Raw genomic sequence first — 19,393 nt, 5'->3', positions numbered from 1 at the left:
CTGGTTTCCCGCCAGGGGGGCCATCTGCCACGGGCGCGCGGGACCACCCGCTGAGACCCCGGCCTAACATGCGCCAGAAAGCCAACAAACATTGTTCAAAAGCCTAAAATTCCAGTTGCCACTCACTGTCTTCGACCTTCGATTTTAGTTCATTAAGTATTAGCTTAACGTGTGATCTAAATCTTGGATTCAATCAACAGGTGTACTGCCTGACATTTTCCTGTTCCTCGGGTCAGCTTACAAGTCAAAATGTCTGTGATCAACCGAGTTTACATTAACATTATGACGTATCGGTTTACATATAATGTAATGCAATTCCTTTACCCAGTGTTGATCAGTTCCTTTACCAGAGTATGTGGATTTAAATCGTTAAAGTAATTAATTAACCATTTGTCAATTCAATAAAGGCAAACGCCAAAGGTAAATTCAACCAAATGACGCAAAAAGCACGCCCCTTTCGTGGTCCGTAAGCCTCCGGAGAAAAGCGTTATCGCCTCATATCATGTCCTTAATTCATAGAAACACTCTTAACTTGTACAAATAATGTAACATTTTGCATTACAGTTTAAAGCTAAGATTTTAACAAACAAAGAATACAAATCGTAAACAAAACAAATCTGATTTCTGTATTAACAAAACCTAAACAGAATATACCTGCTTTAAATGTTATGTTTGCAAGTCTAATATCTGCATGTGGTACGATCACATTGCAATGGTATGTATCACGGGCATGCTAAGAAACGTTTTATATTGCCAATTAGTTGAACCCGACAATATTCAAGGTAAGAACGCCTTCGAGCGTTTTTCCATTTTTGCTTTGTTTTGTGTTATTCTAAAGCTGCACACCACACTCATTATCCAACCTATACTAATTAATACAAATATGTACTCCTCATTAAACAACACCCTTTTTCATAACGCATTTTTACGTGTTGTTGAAATAACGCGATTGAAAAAAAAAACGACTTTATTAAAAACACAAACACATGCGAGTAATGATTAATGTTTTGAATAAGGCATGACAAGGCAAGCCGTGTTCCGTAGTTTTAGACTCACTGTTTGATGTTCTGAAATGGTGTGGAAATTTTGCCATTAACTTGTCACCAGAATAGACTAGTTATGTGTGAGTAGAATAACACGACCTCCACCGTGGAGAAAATGGTGGTACAGGTGTCTGGGGCGCTCCCGACCTCCCGTATCTGTACACCGTGTGCCCAACATTGCCAACAACGTACTTTGTAATAGGGCAAAGCTACAAGTGTTCTTTTGCATTTGTAGTCCAAATACAATTTTTATAGTTAGTAGATATTTTTCTATCAATTTGTGTTGTGTAACATTGTTTTATAATTTTTTTTTTACTTCCTTCCATGATATGCAGACGGTATGTTTCCTGTTGTTTGCCACAATAACACTACCCATAACTAATTGTGTGATAACTCTTAACAATGCACACTTTATAAATCTGTTTGGGTTTTTTATTTCTTAAGCAAGGGCATGAAGTAGTGGTACCTTTGTCCTTAGCCATAGGTGACTGATGTATTATCACCCCTTTGTAGAGTTATTGAACGTTTAGCCACACGCGACTCATGTATTATCACCCCTTTATATGTAGAGTTATTGAACGTTTAGCCACACGCGACTCATGTATCATCACCCTTCTATTTGTAGAGTTATTGAACGTTTAGCCACACGCGACTCATGTATCATCACCCTTCTATTTGTAGAGTTATTGAACGTTTAGCCACACGCGACTCATGTATCATCACCCTTCTATTTGTAGAGTTATTGAACGTTTAGCCACACGCGACTCATGTATCATCACCCTTCTATTTGTAGAGTTATTGAACGTTTAGCCACACGCGACTCATGTATCATCACCCTTCTATTTGTAGAGTTATTGAACGTTTAGCCACACGCGACTCATGTATCATCACCCTTCTATTTGTAGAGTTATTGAACGTTTAGCCACACGCGACTCATGTATCATCACCCTTCTATTTGTAGAGTTATTGAACGTTTAGCCACACGCGACTCATGTATCATCACCCTTCTATTTGTAGAGTTATTGAACGTTTAGCCACACGCGACACATGTATCATCACCTTTCTATATGAACGTTTTGGGGGTGTTACATAGTTGCTATTTCTGTGCACGAATATTTTTCACTGCCTACTACAAAATACCTTTCTGTAATTATGACAGAAAACTGCCTTCTATTTTGTTTGCCAACATTGTAAACATGTAAACAGTCACTTACTAGTATCAACTGTATCTTTATCTTTATTTTGTAAGCTTAGCAAAACCCAACTAGTGTTATATGTAGCAAGGGTATGGATGGCAACCACTTTCAAATACCACGTGTTTTTATTTCAACAACACGGATATATCGCTACATTAATTTTTCCAGCTTTTTGGAAACTCCTACGTTCAAATTATCGCTAGACGAGATCATGGGTATTTGCTACGTGGCGTTGGTGTTGCTCGTATTAAACTGGAATAAACTTATCCTGCTTTTTCTTTTCCTATTTAAATAACCGGGAAATTCATATTTCAACATAGCATTGGTTATATAAAACGTATCAAAGCTGTAAAATATACAATATAAGACATGCTGTTTCTGTTAATTTCCATGTTGAAATAATTTTATGTTCTGTAACTGTTTAATGCCAATTCGAAAACAAATATTGCCTTTGATTATTTATTTATTACATAAGGAATAAATGTTAAGGTAAATCTTCCCTCATAGAATTGTTTCATTTTCCAGCACCCCAGAAGAAGGTCAAATGTACAGCGGAGGAGGCGTCGTTTTGCCTCAATAATGCCACGTGTGAAAAGTACGTGGAACTCGATCGGATTTTTTGCACGTGAGTACCAGTAACACAGACATTTTCTTGAGCAAATTGATATTTTGGACATGCTTTTTACTTGAATATTTAAATATTCTTACACATCCGATGTTCAAAAAATAATACAATTTTAACATGCCCTTGTGCGCCTCATTGATTTATCTAGGTGTTGTCCAGCTGTTATTTTTTGTGTTTGAAATTGATAATCATAAACCCGATATTCTTTGATTTTTGCGATGGCAATAACTCGTGTGGCGAGATTTGTTGCGAGTGAGTATTTCAATATGTAGGCATGTACAACACTATCTGTTTGCGTGGACTATTTCAGTTATATAAATGGTTTTTTTGTATAGCATTAAGTTTATTTGTGTGAAATTCATCACTCTCAATTATAATAGATTTATGTTTTGATATTGTAATACGTTTTTTGTTTGGAAGTAGTTCTATTATTCGACAGTCACTCTGGTTGCCATGACAAGATATTCAAAAGCTACTTACAGGAACTATGTTTGAACTAGAGTGTGTCATGTGTAGTAGTGGGATGTACATATAAGGTTTTCTAGATATTTAAAATATCACTTTATAATATGTAGCTGATTGGTGTGCCTCTGAAATTTAAAACCAAACCTGGTGTGTGCTCATTTGTGTCTGTAATCGAATACCTATTGCTTTTTTGTTTATTCTTATTTACGCTTATAACAAAAGTTTTAACAGCTTCTTGTATGGTATCAAGAATGCAGTGGCTTTACTGGACATCTTGTTACTCTATGGCAGATTTAAAACGTGTGTGGTTTAAAATCATCTTACCAGTTTGAACAGAACCTATTGTACTATGTTAATACTATATTTAATATCATATAAACATGGTGTGGATTCACAGATGCCCGAGGAATTACCAAGGGGAACGTTGTAACGTGTTTGTCCCGGAAGGCGTACGGAAAAACCTTGGTATGCGACCAGCATCTTGGGATGACCGCCATTGCATCCTCTCTCTCCCCATATCTCTCACCCGTCTCTCAGATAGCGCCATTGAACGGAACCTTTTCATGCGCATGCACAAAACACATGACTTGGCTTATTAACAATAAATATTTCAAACATTAGAAAACAGTCTTCATAATCGTTAATCGATATATAAAATAATAAAATCCTATATTGCATGTTTCCATTTAGTTGTTTATATTATTATTGCATGCGCATGGTCTAAAATGCATGTTTAATTATAAAATCATTTAAATTATAATTAACAAGTTACACATGAGCCGATCAATGACCTTATCTGAGTGTTGCCAAGAGCTCATCATGAGTCTTTGTGGAGCTGATGGAATGCTTTCTTCTCTGCTTGTCTTTCTGAATGTGTAACAAACTACATACATGTATTAACAACAAACGCTTGCATTGCTTAGACGTTTAACATATGTAATTTACTAAACTCATTCGTATTGAACATCTACAGCCTGCTCTGTAAACTAAACAGGTATGCTTCAACTAATTTGTATGTTTAATGGCTTACAAAAAATAATTCAGAAAGACAAAAGCTGCTCTGTTTAACGAAACTTTTCTGAAACGTTGGACGGTCAGAAAGGTTTCCGTTTGTTCTTTCTGTTTCTATGGCAATGGGGTCCCATTCTATTCCTGCATTTTGAAATTGAACTCTAGAAGTCTTAACACCGTTTGTTGTAATGTTGCCGCATGGAATGCATGAAAATGCACATTTTATACATCATGTAGATTTGTATAAACAACGACTGTACCAGAAATCAATATAGTGTTTGGAGTTCTTCAATCGGGATTCTCAGACTGTTACATTATTGTTTGTGTTAAAACCTTATATCAGACATGTTGAAACATTCAGAGAGTTCAATTTCATTAGCTTTTTATTTAGATGTTTCTTGTCTAGCTGGTGTATCTGGGACGATCTATACAAGTCTTACCTGTATAATCCGAATCATTGTATACATATGTATTTCTTCGCTCCTGTAGGTGCAAGTATCCGTACGGAGGCGATCGATGTATGAAGCTCATGTGGGACAAAACCAGTATGTATCGCTCGTGTTGAGAACATAAACCATTCCCTTTGTGGCTGTTATTGTAGCTTCATTTACTTTAGAAGCGTGTGTAACGTATGTCTAACTTCCGTGAATGTGTTTGCATGTGTCTGTTCACTCATTGACCATCGGTATGTTTTCTGAAGCAACAGAGACATAAAAATTGATGTAGCCGCGTTTTGCTCAAGTTTTCACCTTATAGGCATGCGTTCACCAAAAAGGCAAGCGTTCACAATACAGGCAAGCGTTCCCCAACAAGGCAAACGGTCATATATCTGGCATGAACCTGATCTTCACATGACCTTCTTTGTTTTCGTTACATTCACCAAAACGAAATTTCAAATACTCCATAATCAGTCGGCATTGTTTTATCATATAATGTCATTTGTGTGCACAGCATTTTACATCAGTGATCACCGTATACACGATACCGACACCCTGGATCCAACAGAGGCATGACTCCTGTCTACTGGTGCTGTCAACGTACTATGTTGTCATGCATTTTGTTCCTGTTCCTATCATCGAGTCTCGTTATCATGCATTTTGATCCTGCTGCTGTCATCGAATCTCGTTATCATGTTTTTTGTTCCTGCTGCTGTCATCGAATGGTCTTGTCCTGAATTTTGTTCCTGTTGCTTTCGTCTAATCATGTTGTCATGTATTTTTACCCTGCTGCTGTCATCTAATCATGCTGTCATGCATTTTGTTATTGCTGTTGTCATCGAATATTGTCATCATGCATTCTGTTCTTGTTGTTGTCACCGAATCATGTTGTTGTTATGCATTTTGTTCCTTCCACTGTCCTGGAATCATGTTGTCATGTATTGTATTCCTGCTGTTGTTATCTTACCATCATGCATTTTGTTCCAGCTGCTGTCATCGAATCATGCTATATGCATGTTATTCCTGCTGCTGTCATTGAATCATGTTGAAATGTATTTTATTGCTGCTGCTGTCATCGAACCATGTTGTCATGCATATTGTTCTTGTTGCTGCCATCGAATCATGTTGTAATGTATTTGTTCCTGCTGCTGTCATCGAATCGTGTTGTCATGCATTTTGTTCTTACTGCTGCCATCGAATCATTTGTAATGCATTATGTTCTTGCCGCTGTCATCGAATAATGTTATCATGCATTTTGTTCCTGCTGCTGCCATCGAATAATGTTGTCATGCATTTTTTTCCTGCGGCTGCCATCAAATCATGTTGGCGTACATTTTACTCAAATTTACCATACGTAGCATTTTTCATTCGTGTTGTCTCCATGTGTTAACTAGTTGATGGTTTTGTTTGCCTTTAACAGTCCAATACATGTCTAACTGTTTGATATTTCTGTAGATTTGTATAGTTTGTGTCGTCGTTTAGTCGGTTAGTCTAACGTTCCTTGACACCATTACGCCTCAGAAGGTGGGTACAACTTTGACTTTTATACATACAGCAAGTCGTAAAGTTTGGACGATGGGTTTCAAACAGGAATATTATTAACTTCAATATTATTACTAGTAATGCGAGTAGTTTCTGTGTATTGAAGCTGGCCAAAAGTCGGGCCAACCGGAGGTATGTATATATACGCATCAGTATCCGAGGATATTTTAGGCTCGCATAAGCTTCTAAATATATACTTCATAATTTCATTTTTGAGATGTTAACTTAAAAAAATCATCGTAACGTGTATACGCTATGAGTAATATATTGTATATAGTAATAGTATGAATAGTAAACATGCTGCACGTGTGATTTGGTTATATTGAAACTATTGCTGCTGTGCCGTGTGTGCTGTGTGATTGTCTTGCATAGAATAATCTGCGCTTTCGGTAAACAATGAACCAATACAAGCTCTTAAATTGATGGACAATAAGCATCTAATGCAGCTTTAACCAATGACAAATAACCAATCTACTAACTATACATACAAATTAATATTACATTGAAATCAATACATATAAGTAAAATCTCTAAAAACATATAATCATTGATATCTTGAAACTACTTATATAACCTATTCATTACATTTTCCTTAGAATATCTACGAAAGTCTGTTATCAGTTTCTCTATTAATCAACAGAAATATCAGTACAATAGACACACGTATAATATGATAATATCTATAAATTCACTCCATCTCCCCGGTCCTATTGTCCAGGTAATATTTCAAAGCGATGCTTATGCTATTTACATAGATTTACCGCCAGTTCTCCCATATTCTATGATACAGTAGGTCATCGGAACATCGCCTTCATTTCTTATCATGAAAGTAGAGCTTATAATCGACTCTCGCCCATCTGCCTCAGTTGGAATAAATCTCTGCTCCTCTTCTTCGTAATGTCTTTTTGCAGCCTCATGATCTCCCTTATCTTTATAAACGTACACACATTTCAACGCAACAGTTCGCAAGTGCCGGGCCAACTTTAAACGGTTCAACGCTCTCTTCTTTTTAATGCTAATTTAAATATCAAGGCGTTTTTAAACTTGACATCTAACATATTCAACAAAATTTTAAAATCAAGATAAAAAATGTATAGCATTCTTACTTATTTTTAGACTTACCTGACACAATTTTAATTGATCTATATTCGTGTCGTCTAATTGTAGCATTTGCTATTTCTATAATATTTCATCAAACTGTATTTATAAATGTAAAACATGCAGGATATTTTGCAATATGTGAAATAATTACCAGTGAATTAATGTATCTCATGATTTTGTTGTGTTGTGCAGGAGAGGGTAAGCTGGCGAAGGACCGCACCTTTGTCGTCGTCGGCATCATCAGTGGCATCCTCCTCTTCATCGGCATCTGCGTCGTCTCCTACTTCCTCGCCAAGTAAGTTAACACTCCGGCTTATATATGGTAGTTATTTATCTGCTGGTTCATTAGGATTATTAAATAGGACTTTGTGTGCGTGTATGTTTTCATAGCCTGGTACCGCTAAACCTGCCAGGGTGAACAGAAATCTAGGTTCTCAAAATAAATGATTTTTTGGAAATGTAAGTGATAACAAAGAACCTTTCTTGCCTAATTGAGCAGCAAATCCATTAGATTTCACTTGTAGACATGCCATTTTCATTTTTCAATTGTATAATTAAACGTCCCCAGGTTTACGTGTCAGACAATAGCATTTCCATGAACTGATAGTTTAGGTGTCTCGCAGTTCTGATTCGGTGAATGAAAGAATATTGTGCATAGCCAGTTATAATAATAATGCCCGCTTTTGAAGTCATGTGCCTTCTCCAAAAAGAAGAACAGATATAAAACTGTTTACTAGACGTTAGTGCATTGAATCAAATATTTTGATCTCAGGGATATAGTTAACCGAGGTAAAAACGAATGCTATCCCCGTGTATCGGTTTGATGAAAATAAATCAAGATTTGTAAGACGCAAAAAGTGATGATAATTTAAATGTAGCGATGCTTGCGATCGCGGCTGATATGTGTGTCTGGGATGTTGATCGGATGTTTACGGAGAAATTATAAAATGATACGATAACCAGACATTCCCCACACTTCATACTTACGTATACCTAGTTTCATCCTATAGGTTTATATAGTTCAGTGTATTTATGTACAGTTATTTCCAACTTTCGTAATTATTGAGAAATGCATTGCTTACTTGATTGCAACATTTGCCTATCAAGGACTCGGTGTTTTTAAATCATTAATAAAACATCTCCTAGATTGTATCATTCCGTTTCCAAAGTTTCATTGAAGATATATTTACAATTAAACTTGCATTACCAGAGCTACAGGTAACTTCCTCTTAAAAAACAAGGTTTCAATGAGAACTAAATTGACTTCATTCTGTAATCTGTATAATTTGAATAGTTGAATTTTGCAAGGCAAACTTCAGAGAACAGCATAATGACGCAGCTTCATATAATGAGAAGTATTTTAAAACAGTCAATTGACAAAAAAAACTTCAATTTAAATCGAATACACAGGGATCGTATCAGCCGCATACCTTATATATGTTATTCAAACCACGTCCATATGACTGCAGCGGAATAAAATTCAAACTAAGCGGGGATACTGCTTTGACCACTACGTGGACAAACCGACCAGTCAAACACTTGAGGTGATCTTGTTTAAGGGCACACATATCAAAGCATATATTTAATCTGTAATGTCAAACATTCGAGTTACCGGCGCTTAACTTGGTCAGTGAGTCCACTTTGACAAGAACTGACTGCATGCATCTTCTAACTTGTATTTCTGTATATTCAACAACCTGATGATTGTTTGTAGGAGGCGGCGGGACCGCTTTCTCCGGCGACGGAGGCAGAGACCAAATGGCACCGTCGAAGACAACATTCCACAGGTTTACCGACCTCTCATTGGCTGTGATGACATTGATGGACTCACGAAGAAACAGAACGCTGATGTGATTGAAAAGGTAGTTGTTTTGATAGAGCGCTAGTTTAGAGGTATTGTTGAAAATACATTTAGTTTACAAATATGTCTTATGGGATATGCCCCCATCGCCTGTTACCAGAAAAAGGTATATAATTAAACACAAGAACAACATATTACCTGGTTCTGAAAACCCACACGTTTTAAATATTACCTTAGTTTTAAATTTCTAACCGGATATGGTGATCAGTGCCATAAACGTTGCCCGCAAGTGATTTGAAGCTGCACTCTTACAGATTGACCGTTTTGACAACTTCTTATTTTCCTGTCTTGGAATGGGCCAAGTTGTGCGTAAATGTCTGAAAACCGGTGGTATAAGACTGCTGAAAACAGATCAGATCGCAGTTTTTTATTATTTACTCTCGAAAATTGATGTTCTATCGCTTTAAGACAAAAAAGAAAACATCGACAGTTTTCCAAACAATTGAGATCTGATAACTGTGATTTATATTATATGACTGAATTGAAGGCATTGCTGCCAAAATTAGCTGATTCTGCGACAAGAAATGAAACATTTGTCAAATAGGTCAATCTGTCAGAGTGCAGCTTTATCATATGGATTAATGAAACAAAAATATATTCCATTTACTATGCTTATTTCCAGAGTGTCCAGACAGTCGAGACGTGCTTTCTGAACCAGGACAATCCAAACCTGTACATCAATCCGAACGAGAACTATCGGGGAGAACGAAACTCCAGGTCCAGAAAGGACGCTATGTCTCTCGAAAACGAGCCCAGACCAGATGGGCATGGTGCGAACATTGAGGATGAGAATATACGGAACAAGAACAATAAGAACAGTAATCAAAACTTCCGGGTACATATGCCTGGCCATCCTAGCAGTATTGGTAATAGTGATAACGATTTAAATATTGATGGCGCTCCCAACGAGCACCTGAATGATTTGAGCCCAAAGAGAAAGCCTGTGCAACGCGAAACTGTACAACCGGTCGTTGCTAAGCCCACATTGGCCAACATACCCAGTCCTGATTCATCGCTGGCCCCAGCATTTAACATTGAAACTGACAGCGATGAAGAAATCCCTACCGATGTAGCACAACTTACTCCATTGCATATTAGCGAAGACGAAGAAAACGCGGACGACTATAGCAGTATATTCAAAAAGTGCAAATCCAAAATAGCTGATTCTTTTAACTTGAACTCACCTGAAAACATTACAAGTGCCAAATCAAAAGAATCTCTGGCAACAGACAAACAGTCAAACGAGGAAAATGACAGGCCAAAGCAACCTCCTCACCCAGAGAAAGAAAGACAAAGACCAATGGCTGACAGGTCGGACCGCGAACGTGACAGAGAGAGGGATAGAGAACGGAGAAAGCTACATCCACACGGGGAAAGGGGGGATAGACCAAGAGAACCACGTCCACCACCTTCGGACAGGAGTAGGCCCCCAGTCGACCGGGACAGGCCGCCAGTGGAACGCGACAGGCCGCCAGTTGAACGGGACAGGCCGCCAGTGGAACGGGACAGGCCGCCAGTGGAACGCGACAGGCCGCCAGTTGAACGGGACAGGCCGCCAGTCGAACGTGACAGGCCACCAGTGGAACGTGACAGGCCGCCAGTGGAGCGGGACAGGCCCCAAATGGAACGCGACAGGACCCCGGTTGATCGAGAGAGGGCCCCAGGAGAAAGGGACAGGGATCGTGAGAGGGAACGGAGAAGACTTCCATTAACCCAACCAGATAAACACAGGCTTCAAGGTCCCAGCAGAGGCGACCGGGAGGCTGTCAACAATGAACGATTTAAATCAATCCCTCCACAGACAAAGCCTGCACTAGAAAGGGTCGATAGAACAGAGCCAGTCAACAAACAAGAGAACAAGCCAGATATTTCCTCATTGACTATGGTCACACATCCTCAAAGCGATAAATCAAATGCAAATCCAACAGCTTCTGGTGCCAATGACGAACTGAATGACAGTTCCAGTAGTTCAACCGAAGGCTGTGATTCGCCTACTACTGCATGGCATAATGCTCAGTATGAATTCTCCGATCAAGCGCCTTCTCCAGACCCCAACAGGACCTGGAATGGTCCTCATGATGGTCCAGCAAAACTACAGAATAAAGGGCCGGAAAACTATTTTAAAATGTTCCCGAAAATGGAACCAAGAACTTCTAGTTCTCCAAATATTAAGAGCCAGAAAAATTTGCCACCAGAAGTTGGTCGAACAAAATTAAAAGATAAATTCTCTATTGCCATTTAGGTGTATTTGCATTTATATTGTTATAGCAATAGAAACATTTGTATATGATGGTTTTTAGTACGTGAAAATTGCTACTGCTTTTGTGATTAATTGCAATGTGTATCATATTTGCTTTATGATCAAGATAAGATAAAACGTTTCGAAAGTAAGTTTATGTAAGGTATATTTCGAATTGAAAGAAAGACGAGTCCATATTAACAAAACGCCATCCTTCCAGTGGGTGAGTTGTTCAGGTACAGTGGTTAGTTCTGAGAGTAAATGACGTTTATATTATTTCCATATAAGAATGAAATATATTCATTAAAATTGAAACAATGTCCAGAAAGAATCTTAAAGTCAGTGTCGATTAATATTGCATTTTGTTGTTGTTTCTTTCAAATTGTAAACAAATATGTGTCGTGTTACGTTTCAATGCAAAAGTCATTAACCAACTGCTGCTACCATGGCAACCTCTATACCGGAAGGAAGGTTTCATCCAAGTTTACCATTCCATGTAAATACGTCATTTTATTTATATTTACAACTGTTGAACAGTTAGTGTAAAATAGAAATTAAGTAATGGCATTTTGATAATTTGTATGTTAAGCTCTGTTTTATGTTTTTTTCATATTTGTAAATTTCGGTTCAATATTTAATATTTTATTATGACTGTCCTCCAATATGCATTTATAAGTATTGTTTGTGTTTCATTGTTTAGCTCAAAGCTTTGTTGTGCATATAGACTCTTTAAAATACACCAACATTTTTATTATTTTATATTGTTTCATGAAAATTGCAAGCAAATGTTATCGTATAATATGACTATATGCGCTAAATGGATTATACACATTATAGTTGCAAATATAAGAAATGCGCGTTAATTATTTCTTATTTTTACATCTTAACCATTGCGATTTATTTTATTTTGCAATAACTGCAAGTTATCGAAAATTTACTGAAGGTAAAAATACAATATGATGAACTGAATTTCAAACAGTGATTATTTTCTTTCAAATTAGAGCATAGTTCAATTTTGTTAAATTGTAAAACTGTAAAAATTGCACTTCGGAACACTGCCAACTATATGAATCTACTGTTCTGTTTTTGTACGTTGCTGTATATATAATTTACATTTAATACATGTGAACATATGAACTGAAATGTCATTTTGTTAAGACATATTTCATTATGATTATTGTGATATAAGTTAAAATGTACACATATGCAACATTTATGTGATTTATTTAAATGTATTCAGTGCAATGGGTGTGCATATTGTGAAGGCGTTTTGTATTTTGAATATAAGTATGTCGAGTAAATATTATATATCTTTCTATCACATTCAGAGATATGTATAACAGAAATATTGTTATTTCACTCTGTGCTATCAGAACTCGTGGTAAAACAAGATATCTTTATATAAAGCTGTGTGAAAAAATAAATGTTGTTTAAATAAATATTACATGTGAAGCATATTAAAATCAATGAGAAACTGTTGTCTGTTGTTAATGTTATTGAATCCAGAATACGTAATATACCGTTCTACAAAAGGTTACATATTTATACATGTGAAGCATATTAAAATCAATGAGAAACTGTTGTCTGTTGTTAATGTTATTGAATCCAGAATACGTAATATACCGTTCTACAAGAGGTTACATATTAATAACAAGACGAATTTAAAGAAACATTGACCTTCACCTCAATCAAATTGTCCCCTTACATCGGCGAACAACGCATTAGTACTGTTACCATGTAAGCCATATCGACGGTTAATGGCTCTATGTTACAATGTAAGTGATATCAACGATAAATGTCTCACTGTTATCATGTACGTGATATCAACGGTTAATTGCTCACTGTTAGTTACCATGTAAGTGATATCATCGGTTAACAGCTCACTGTTACCATGAAAGTGATATCAACGGTTAGTGCTTCACTGTTAAATGTTAGTGATATCAACGGTTAGGCTTCACTGTTACCATGTAAGTGATATCAACGGTATGTGCTTCACTGTTAAATGTTAGTGATATCAACGGTTAGGCTTCACTGTTACCATGTAAGTGATATCAACGGTAAGTGCTTCACTGTCACCATGTTAGTATTATCATCGGTTAATGGCTCACTGTTACCATGTAAGTGATATCAATGGTTAGTGCTTCACTGTTAAATGTTAGTGATATCAACGGTTAGGCTTCACTGTTACCATGTAAGTGATATCAATGGTTAGTGCTTCACTGTTACCACGTAAATGATATCAACGGTTAATGACTCATTGTTACCATGTAAGTGATATCAATGGTTAGTGCTTCACTGTTACCACGTAAATGATATCAACGGTTAATGACTCATTGTTACCGTGTAAGTGATATCAATGGTTAGTGCTTCACTGTTACCACGTAAATGATATCAACGGTTAATGACTCACTGTCACCATGTAAGTGATATCAACGGTAAACAGCTCACTGTTACCATGTAAGTGATATCATCGGTTAACAGCTCATTTTTACCATGAAAGTGATATCATCGGTTAAACGCTCACTGTTACCATGTAATTGATATCATATGTTAAGAGCTGATTGTCACCATGTAAGTGATATAATCAGTTAACAGTTCACTGTTACCAAGTAAGTGATATCAACGGTAAACAGCTCACTTTTACCATGTAATTGATATCATCGGCTAACAGCTCATTGTCACCATGTAAGTGATATAATCAGTTAACAGTTCACTGTTACCAAGTAAGTGATATCAACGGAAAACAGCTCACTGTTACCATGTAAGTAATATCATCGGTTAACAGCTCACTTTCACCATGTAAGTGATATCATAGGCTAATAGCTCACTGTTACCATGAAAGTGATTTCATAGGCTAATAGCTCACTGTTACCATGAAAGTGATTTCATCGGTTAACAGCTAGCTCACTATTACCATGTAGGTGATCTCATCGATTAACAGCTCACTGTTACCATGTAAATGAAATCATCGGTAAATGCGTCATTGTTACAATGTAAGTTATATCAACGGTAAACAGTTCACTGTAACCATGTAGGCGATATTATCGATTAATGTCTCACTGTTACCATGTAAGTGATATCATCGGTTAACATCTCACTGTTACCATGTAAGTGATATCAACATTTAATATCTTACTGTTATCATAAAGTGATATTAACGTTTAATACCTCACTGTCACCATGTAAGTGATATAAACGGTTGATACCTAACTGTTACCATGTAAGTTATATCATCGGCTAACAGCTCACTGTTACCATGGAAGTGATATCAACGGTTAATGGCTTACTGTTACCATATAAGTTGTATTAATTCACTGTTACCATGTAAGTTATATCATCAATTAACATCTCACTGTTACCATGTTAGTGATATCAACGTTTAATACCTCAATGTTACCATGTAAGTGATATCATCAGTTAACAGTTCACTGTTACCATGTAAGTGATATCATAGGTTACCAGATCACTGTTACAATGTAAGTGATATCAACGGTAAACAGCTCACTGTGACGATGTAAGTGATATCATCGGTTAACAGCTCACTGTCACCATGTAAGTGATATCATAGGTTACCACATCACTGTTACCATGTAAGTGATATCAACGGTAATACCTTACTGTTACCATGTAAGTGATATCAACGGTAAATGCTTCATTGTTACCATGTAAGTTATATCGACGCTAAACAGCTCACTGTTACCATGTACGTCATATCAATGGCTAACAGCTCACTGTAACCATGTAAATTATTTAACATGCTAGCAGCTCACTTTTACCATGTAAGTGATATCAACCGTTACCAGTTCACTGTTACCATGTAAGTGATATTATAGGTTATTGCCTCATTGTTACAATGTAAGTGATAATATCGGCTAACAGCTCATTGTTACAATGTAAAAGATTTCAACGGCTAACAGGTCACTGTTACCATGTAAGTGATACCATGGGCTAAAAGCTCACTGTTACCATGGAAGTGATATCAACGGTTAATGACTTACTGTTACCATGTAAGTTGTATCAACTCACTGTTACCATGTAAGTGAAATCATCGGTTAACATCTCACTGTTACCACGTAAGTGATATTAACGGTTAATACCTCACTGATACCATGAAGCGACATCAACGGTTAATGCCTCACTGTTACCATCAAGTGATATCATCGGTTAATGCCTATTTGTTACCATGTAAGTGATATCATCGGTTAACTACTAATTGTCACCATGTAAGTGATATCATAGGCTACCAGATCACCGTTACCATGTAAGTGATATCAACGCTAAACAGCTCACTGTTACCATGTAAGTGATATCAATGGCTAACAGCTCACTGTAACCATTTAAATATTTAAACAGGCTAGAAGCTCACTGTTACCATGTAAGTGATCTCCAACGTTACCAGTTCACTGTTACCAAGTAAGTGATATTATAGGTTATTGCCTCATTGTTACAATGTAAGTGATATAATCGGCTAACAGCTCACTGTTACAATGTAAGAGATATCAACGGCTAACAGCTCACTGTTACCATGTAAGTGATATCATCGGTTAACAGCTAACTGTTACAATGTAAGTGATATCAACGGTTAACAGCTCACTGTTACCATGTAACAAATATCATCGTTTAACAGCTCACTGTTACCATGTAAGTAATATCATCGGTAAACAGTTCACTGTCACAATGTAAGTGATATCATAGGTTAATGCCTCACTGTTACAATATAAGTGATATAAACGGCTACCAGCTCACTGTAACTATGTATGTGATATAGACGGTTAACAGATCACTGTTACCATGTAAGTGATATCATCGGTTAACAGCTCACTGTCACCATGTAAGTGATACCATCGGTTAACAGCTCACTGTTACAAAGGACGTGATATCAACGGTTAATGGCTCTCTATTACCATGTAAGTGATATGAACGGTTCATGGCTTACTGTTACCATGTAAGTAATATCAACGGTTAATGGCTCACTGTTACCATGTAAGTGACATCAACGGTTAATGGCTCACAGTTACCATGTACGTGATATCAACTGTTAATACCCCCCTGTTACCATAAAGTGATATCAACAGTTAATGCCTCACTGTAACCATGTAAGTGATATTATCGGCTAACAGCTCACTGTTACCATTTAAGTGATAGCATCGGCTAACAGCTCACTGTTACCATGTAAATGATATAACCAGCTAACAGCCCACGGTTACCATGTAAGTGATATAACCGGCTAACAGCTCACTGTTACCATGGAAGTGATATCATCGGTTACCATGTCAGTGATATAACCGGCTCACAGCTCACTTTCACAATGTAAGTGATATCAACGGTTAATGTCTCACTGTTACCATGTAAGTGATACCAACGGTTAACAGCTCACTGTTACCATGTAAGTGATATCATCGGTTAACTGCTCACTGTTACCATGTAAGTGATATCATCGGTAAATGCCTCATTGTTACCATGTAAGTAATATCATCGGTTAACAGCTCACTGTTACCAAGTAAGTGATATCATCGGTTAACAGCTTACTGTTACCAAGTAAGTGATATCATAGGTTACCAGATCACTGTTACTATGTAAGTGATATCATCGGTAAATGCGTCATTGTTATCATGTAAGTGATATCATCGGTTAACAGCTCACTGTTACCATGTAAGTGATATCATCGGTAAATGCCTCATTTTACCATGTAAGTAATATCATCGGTTAACAGCTTACTGTTACTATGTAAGTGATATATTCGGTAAATGCCTCGTTGTTACCATGTAAGTGATATCATCGGTAAATGCTTCATTGTTACCATGTAAGTGATATCATCGGTTAATGTCTCACTGTTACCATGTAAGTGATATCAACGCTTAACAGCTCACTTTTACCATGTAAGCGATATCATCGGCTAACAGCTCACTGTTATCATGTAAGTAATATCAACGGTCACTATGTAAGTAGTATCATAACAAAAAATAGATTTTGCCAACTTTTCTGATTAATCATAAAGGTTCCTTACGTTGCTTTGTAATATTTCCTGAATGTTATAAAATGGAAAACGCTTTTATTTCAAACGCGTGTGCATTAATTAAATTTAGAAACACCAAAAAATGGATTTATTTTCTCTTTTTTGCAGCTGACAGCCAATGTTATTCAAATATGATAATTGAAGGACGAACACAAGTGTATTTATTTTTCTCTTTTTGCAGCTGACAGCCAATGTTCTTCAAATATGATAATTGAAGGACGAATACAAATTTAAAGACCAAAATTCTGGCCAGGTTCCATAAAAATCGTTAACTAGACGAGAGCGCCACGGAACGAATACCAACGCCCGTCTGGGGTGTGTTATTTCTTTAGTCGAACAAGGGGCAGAACTCGACAACTTCTTAAGAAAGAGTTTGGGGTCATGCTTTACAATTAATAAAACTAGAACATTTTTAGGTTTTATATCCGAATTGAATGTGTGGTAGCCTAAGAAAGTCCACATGGGCTTGTTCCATACAATCATCAAAAGCGGACCTGACTAGAAGGCCTTCAGTAAATATATAGAATGAGCTCAGATAATGTGGATGCCTCAACCACAAAGAATTCGATCATAATAGCCCACTGAAAATTATAATATATCGCAATATTATAAAAATGTGCACAAAAAATAAATTCAGGGGGATGACTTTCTATCAAATTACGGCATAGAACCAAGGTTACAATAGAAGATAAAACGAATACTAGTACTACGTTAGATACGTGTTTGTGTGTAATCGCATATGGGGATGTGGTCTGGTCTGTAGGTGTGATAAATATAAAACGAAACTGTGGTCAGAAAACGCACTTTTACGAAATAACATTCAAGCATGACACTTAAAAATGATTCCCCCAAGAGTGTTTATCCGACTACATGTATGTGATTCCTGTAGTTGAAATTGTACTTTAAACGACCATACATGTACATAATCTTCATGTCGAGGCCATATTTTTCATTGAAATTTGTGTGCATTTATGTACACGAGTGCTTTTGTTTTAATACATAAAAACTCGGATAACAGTCTTTGATGATGTTTACCCATTTAAAAGAGCAAAGCATTAACTATCGAGTTTGAATGAACTTTCGTAACTCAAGTATATCTGTGTAGCTATTACTAAAAACTAAGCGCTGAAAGGCGTGTGTTATTTCAGTGCCATAGTTGATATTGTTAGTGTTGTTGAGGATGCCCTTGTCCTCCTGACAGACACTATTGTTTACCCTTAAATATGTACAAACAGTCAACAACCTCGATTGCACGTACTGGCTTTATCTTAAGTGGAGAATTGGTCCACTGGACACTTCTCTATTATGATTTACTGGAGTTATTCTTGAAATCTGAAACAAAGAGTTATTCTGCGTTTTTATTCTAGAAAGCGAAAAGTATTCCACCCATCTTACCCAAGCCCTTCTGTTATTGCATAGAACTGGAATTCTGTCGGAAGCGCTGTAAGACCGCCTGATTGACTAGAGTTAGCTCTTATGTAAAATAAAAAAAAACAACGCTTGTCACTCGATTGTGTGGTCGTGAGTGAGAAATGATCAATGGTGGACATGAAATTTGTACTTTTGGACTGGACACGACTTGGGTCCAAGTATGAGGTTACCGGGTCCAAGCGTCCTTTAGTTCTTGAGCAGAAACTAAATCGTACGGACTGGTGACCAACAAATCGTTTTACACCTGGAGGTCAGTGTGACCTTGACCTCAAATCAACAGGGATCATCTTCTTATCATGACCAACTAGCATACCAAGTATAAAGTTCCAAGGTTCTTTAGTTATTGGGCGGAAACCCCTTTTTCACATAAAGATTACCGCAACCTTTACCATTGACCTCAAAATCAATATGAATCATGACCAACCT

General features: G+C 36.9%; 1 protein-coding gene across 4 annotated transcripts in view; it reads left to right on the top strand.

Annotated features, from left to right (window-relative positions):
* Nucleotides 1-12,999, top strand: part of LOC128209167 (uncharacterized) — a 37,247-nt gene extending 24,248 nt beyond the window's left edge. Inside the window, exons 6-11 of one of the 4 annotated variants that reach the window (XM_052913084.1) lie at nt 762-782; nt 2,765-2,864; nt 4,830-4,885; nt 7,613-7,715; nt 9,135-9,282; nt 9,904-12,999. In XM_052913084.1, the coding sequence (XP_052769044.1) occupies nt 762-782; nt 2,765-2,864; nt 4,830-4,885; nt 7,613-7,715; nt 9,135-9,282; nt 9,904-11,523 (2,048 nt within the window). In that variant the 3' untranslated portion in view covers nt 11,524-12,999. Of the gene's footprint in view, nt 1-761; nt 783-2,764; nt 2,865-3,726; nt 3,795-4,829; nt 4,886-7,612; nt 7,716-9,134; nt 9,283-9,903 lie in introns of all 4 variants that reach the window. The other 3 variants (XM_052913077.1, XM_052913103.1, XM_052913094.1) reach the window with 3 other exon arrangements.
* The last annotated feature ends 6,394 nt before the right edge of the window (nt 13,000-19,393 follow it).

This window comes from Mya arenaria, chromosome 2, assembly GCF_026914265.1.
Source record: "Mya arenaria isolate MELC-2E11 chromosome 2, ASM2691426v1".
In the NCBI taxonomy this organism is placed as follows: Eukaryota; Metazoa; Mollusca; class Bivalvia; order Myida; family Myidae; genus Mya; species Mya arenaria.
The sequence above is the reverse complement of the archived record's forward strand: the minus strand, read 5'-3'. Positions and strand labels throughout refer to the sequence as shown.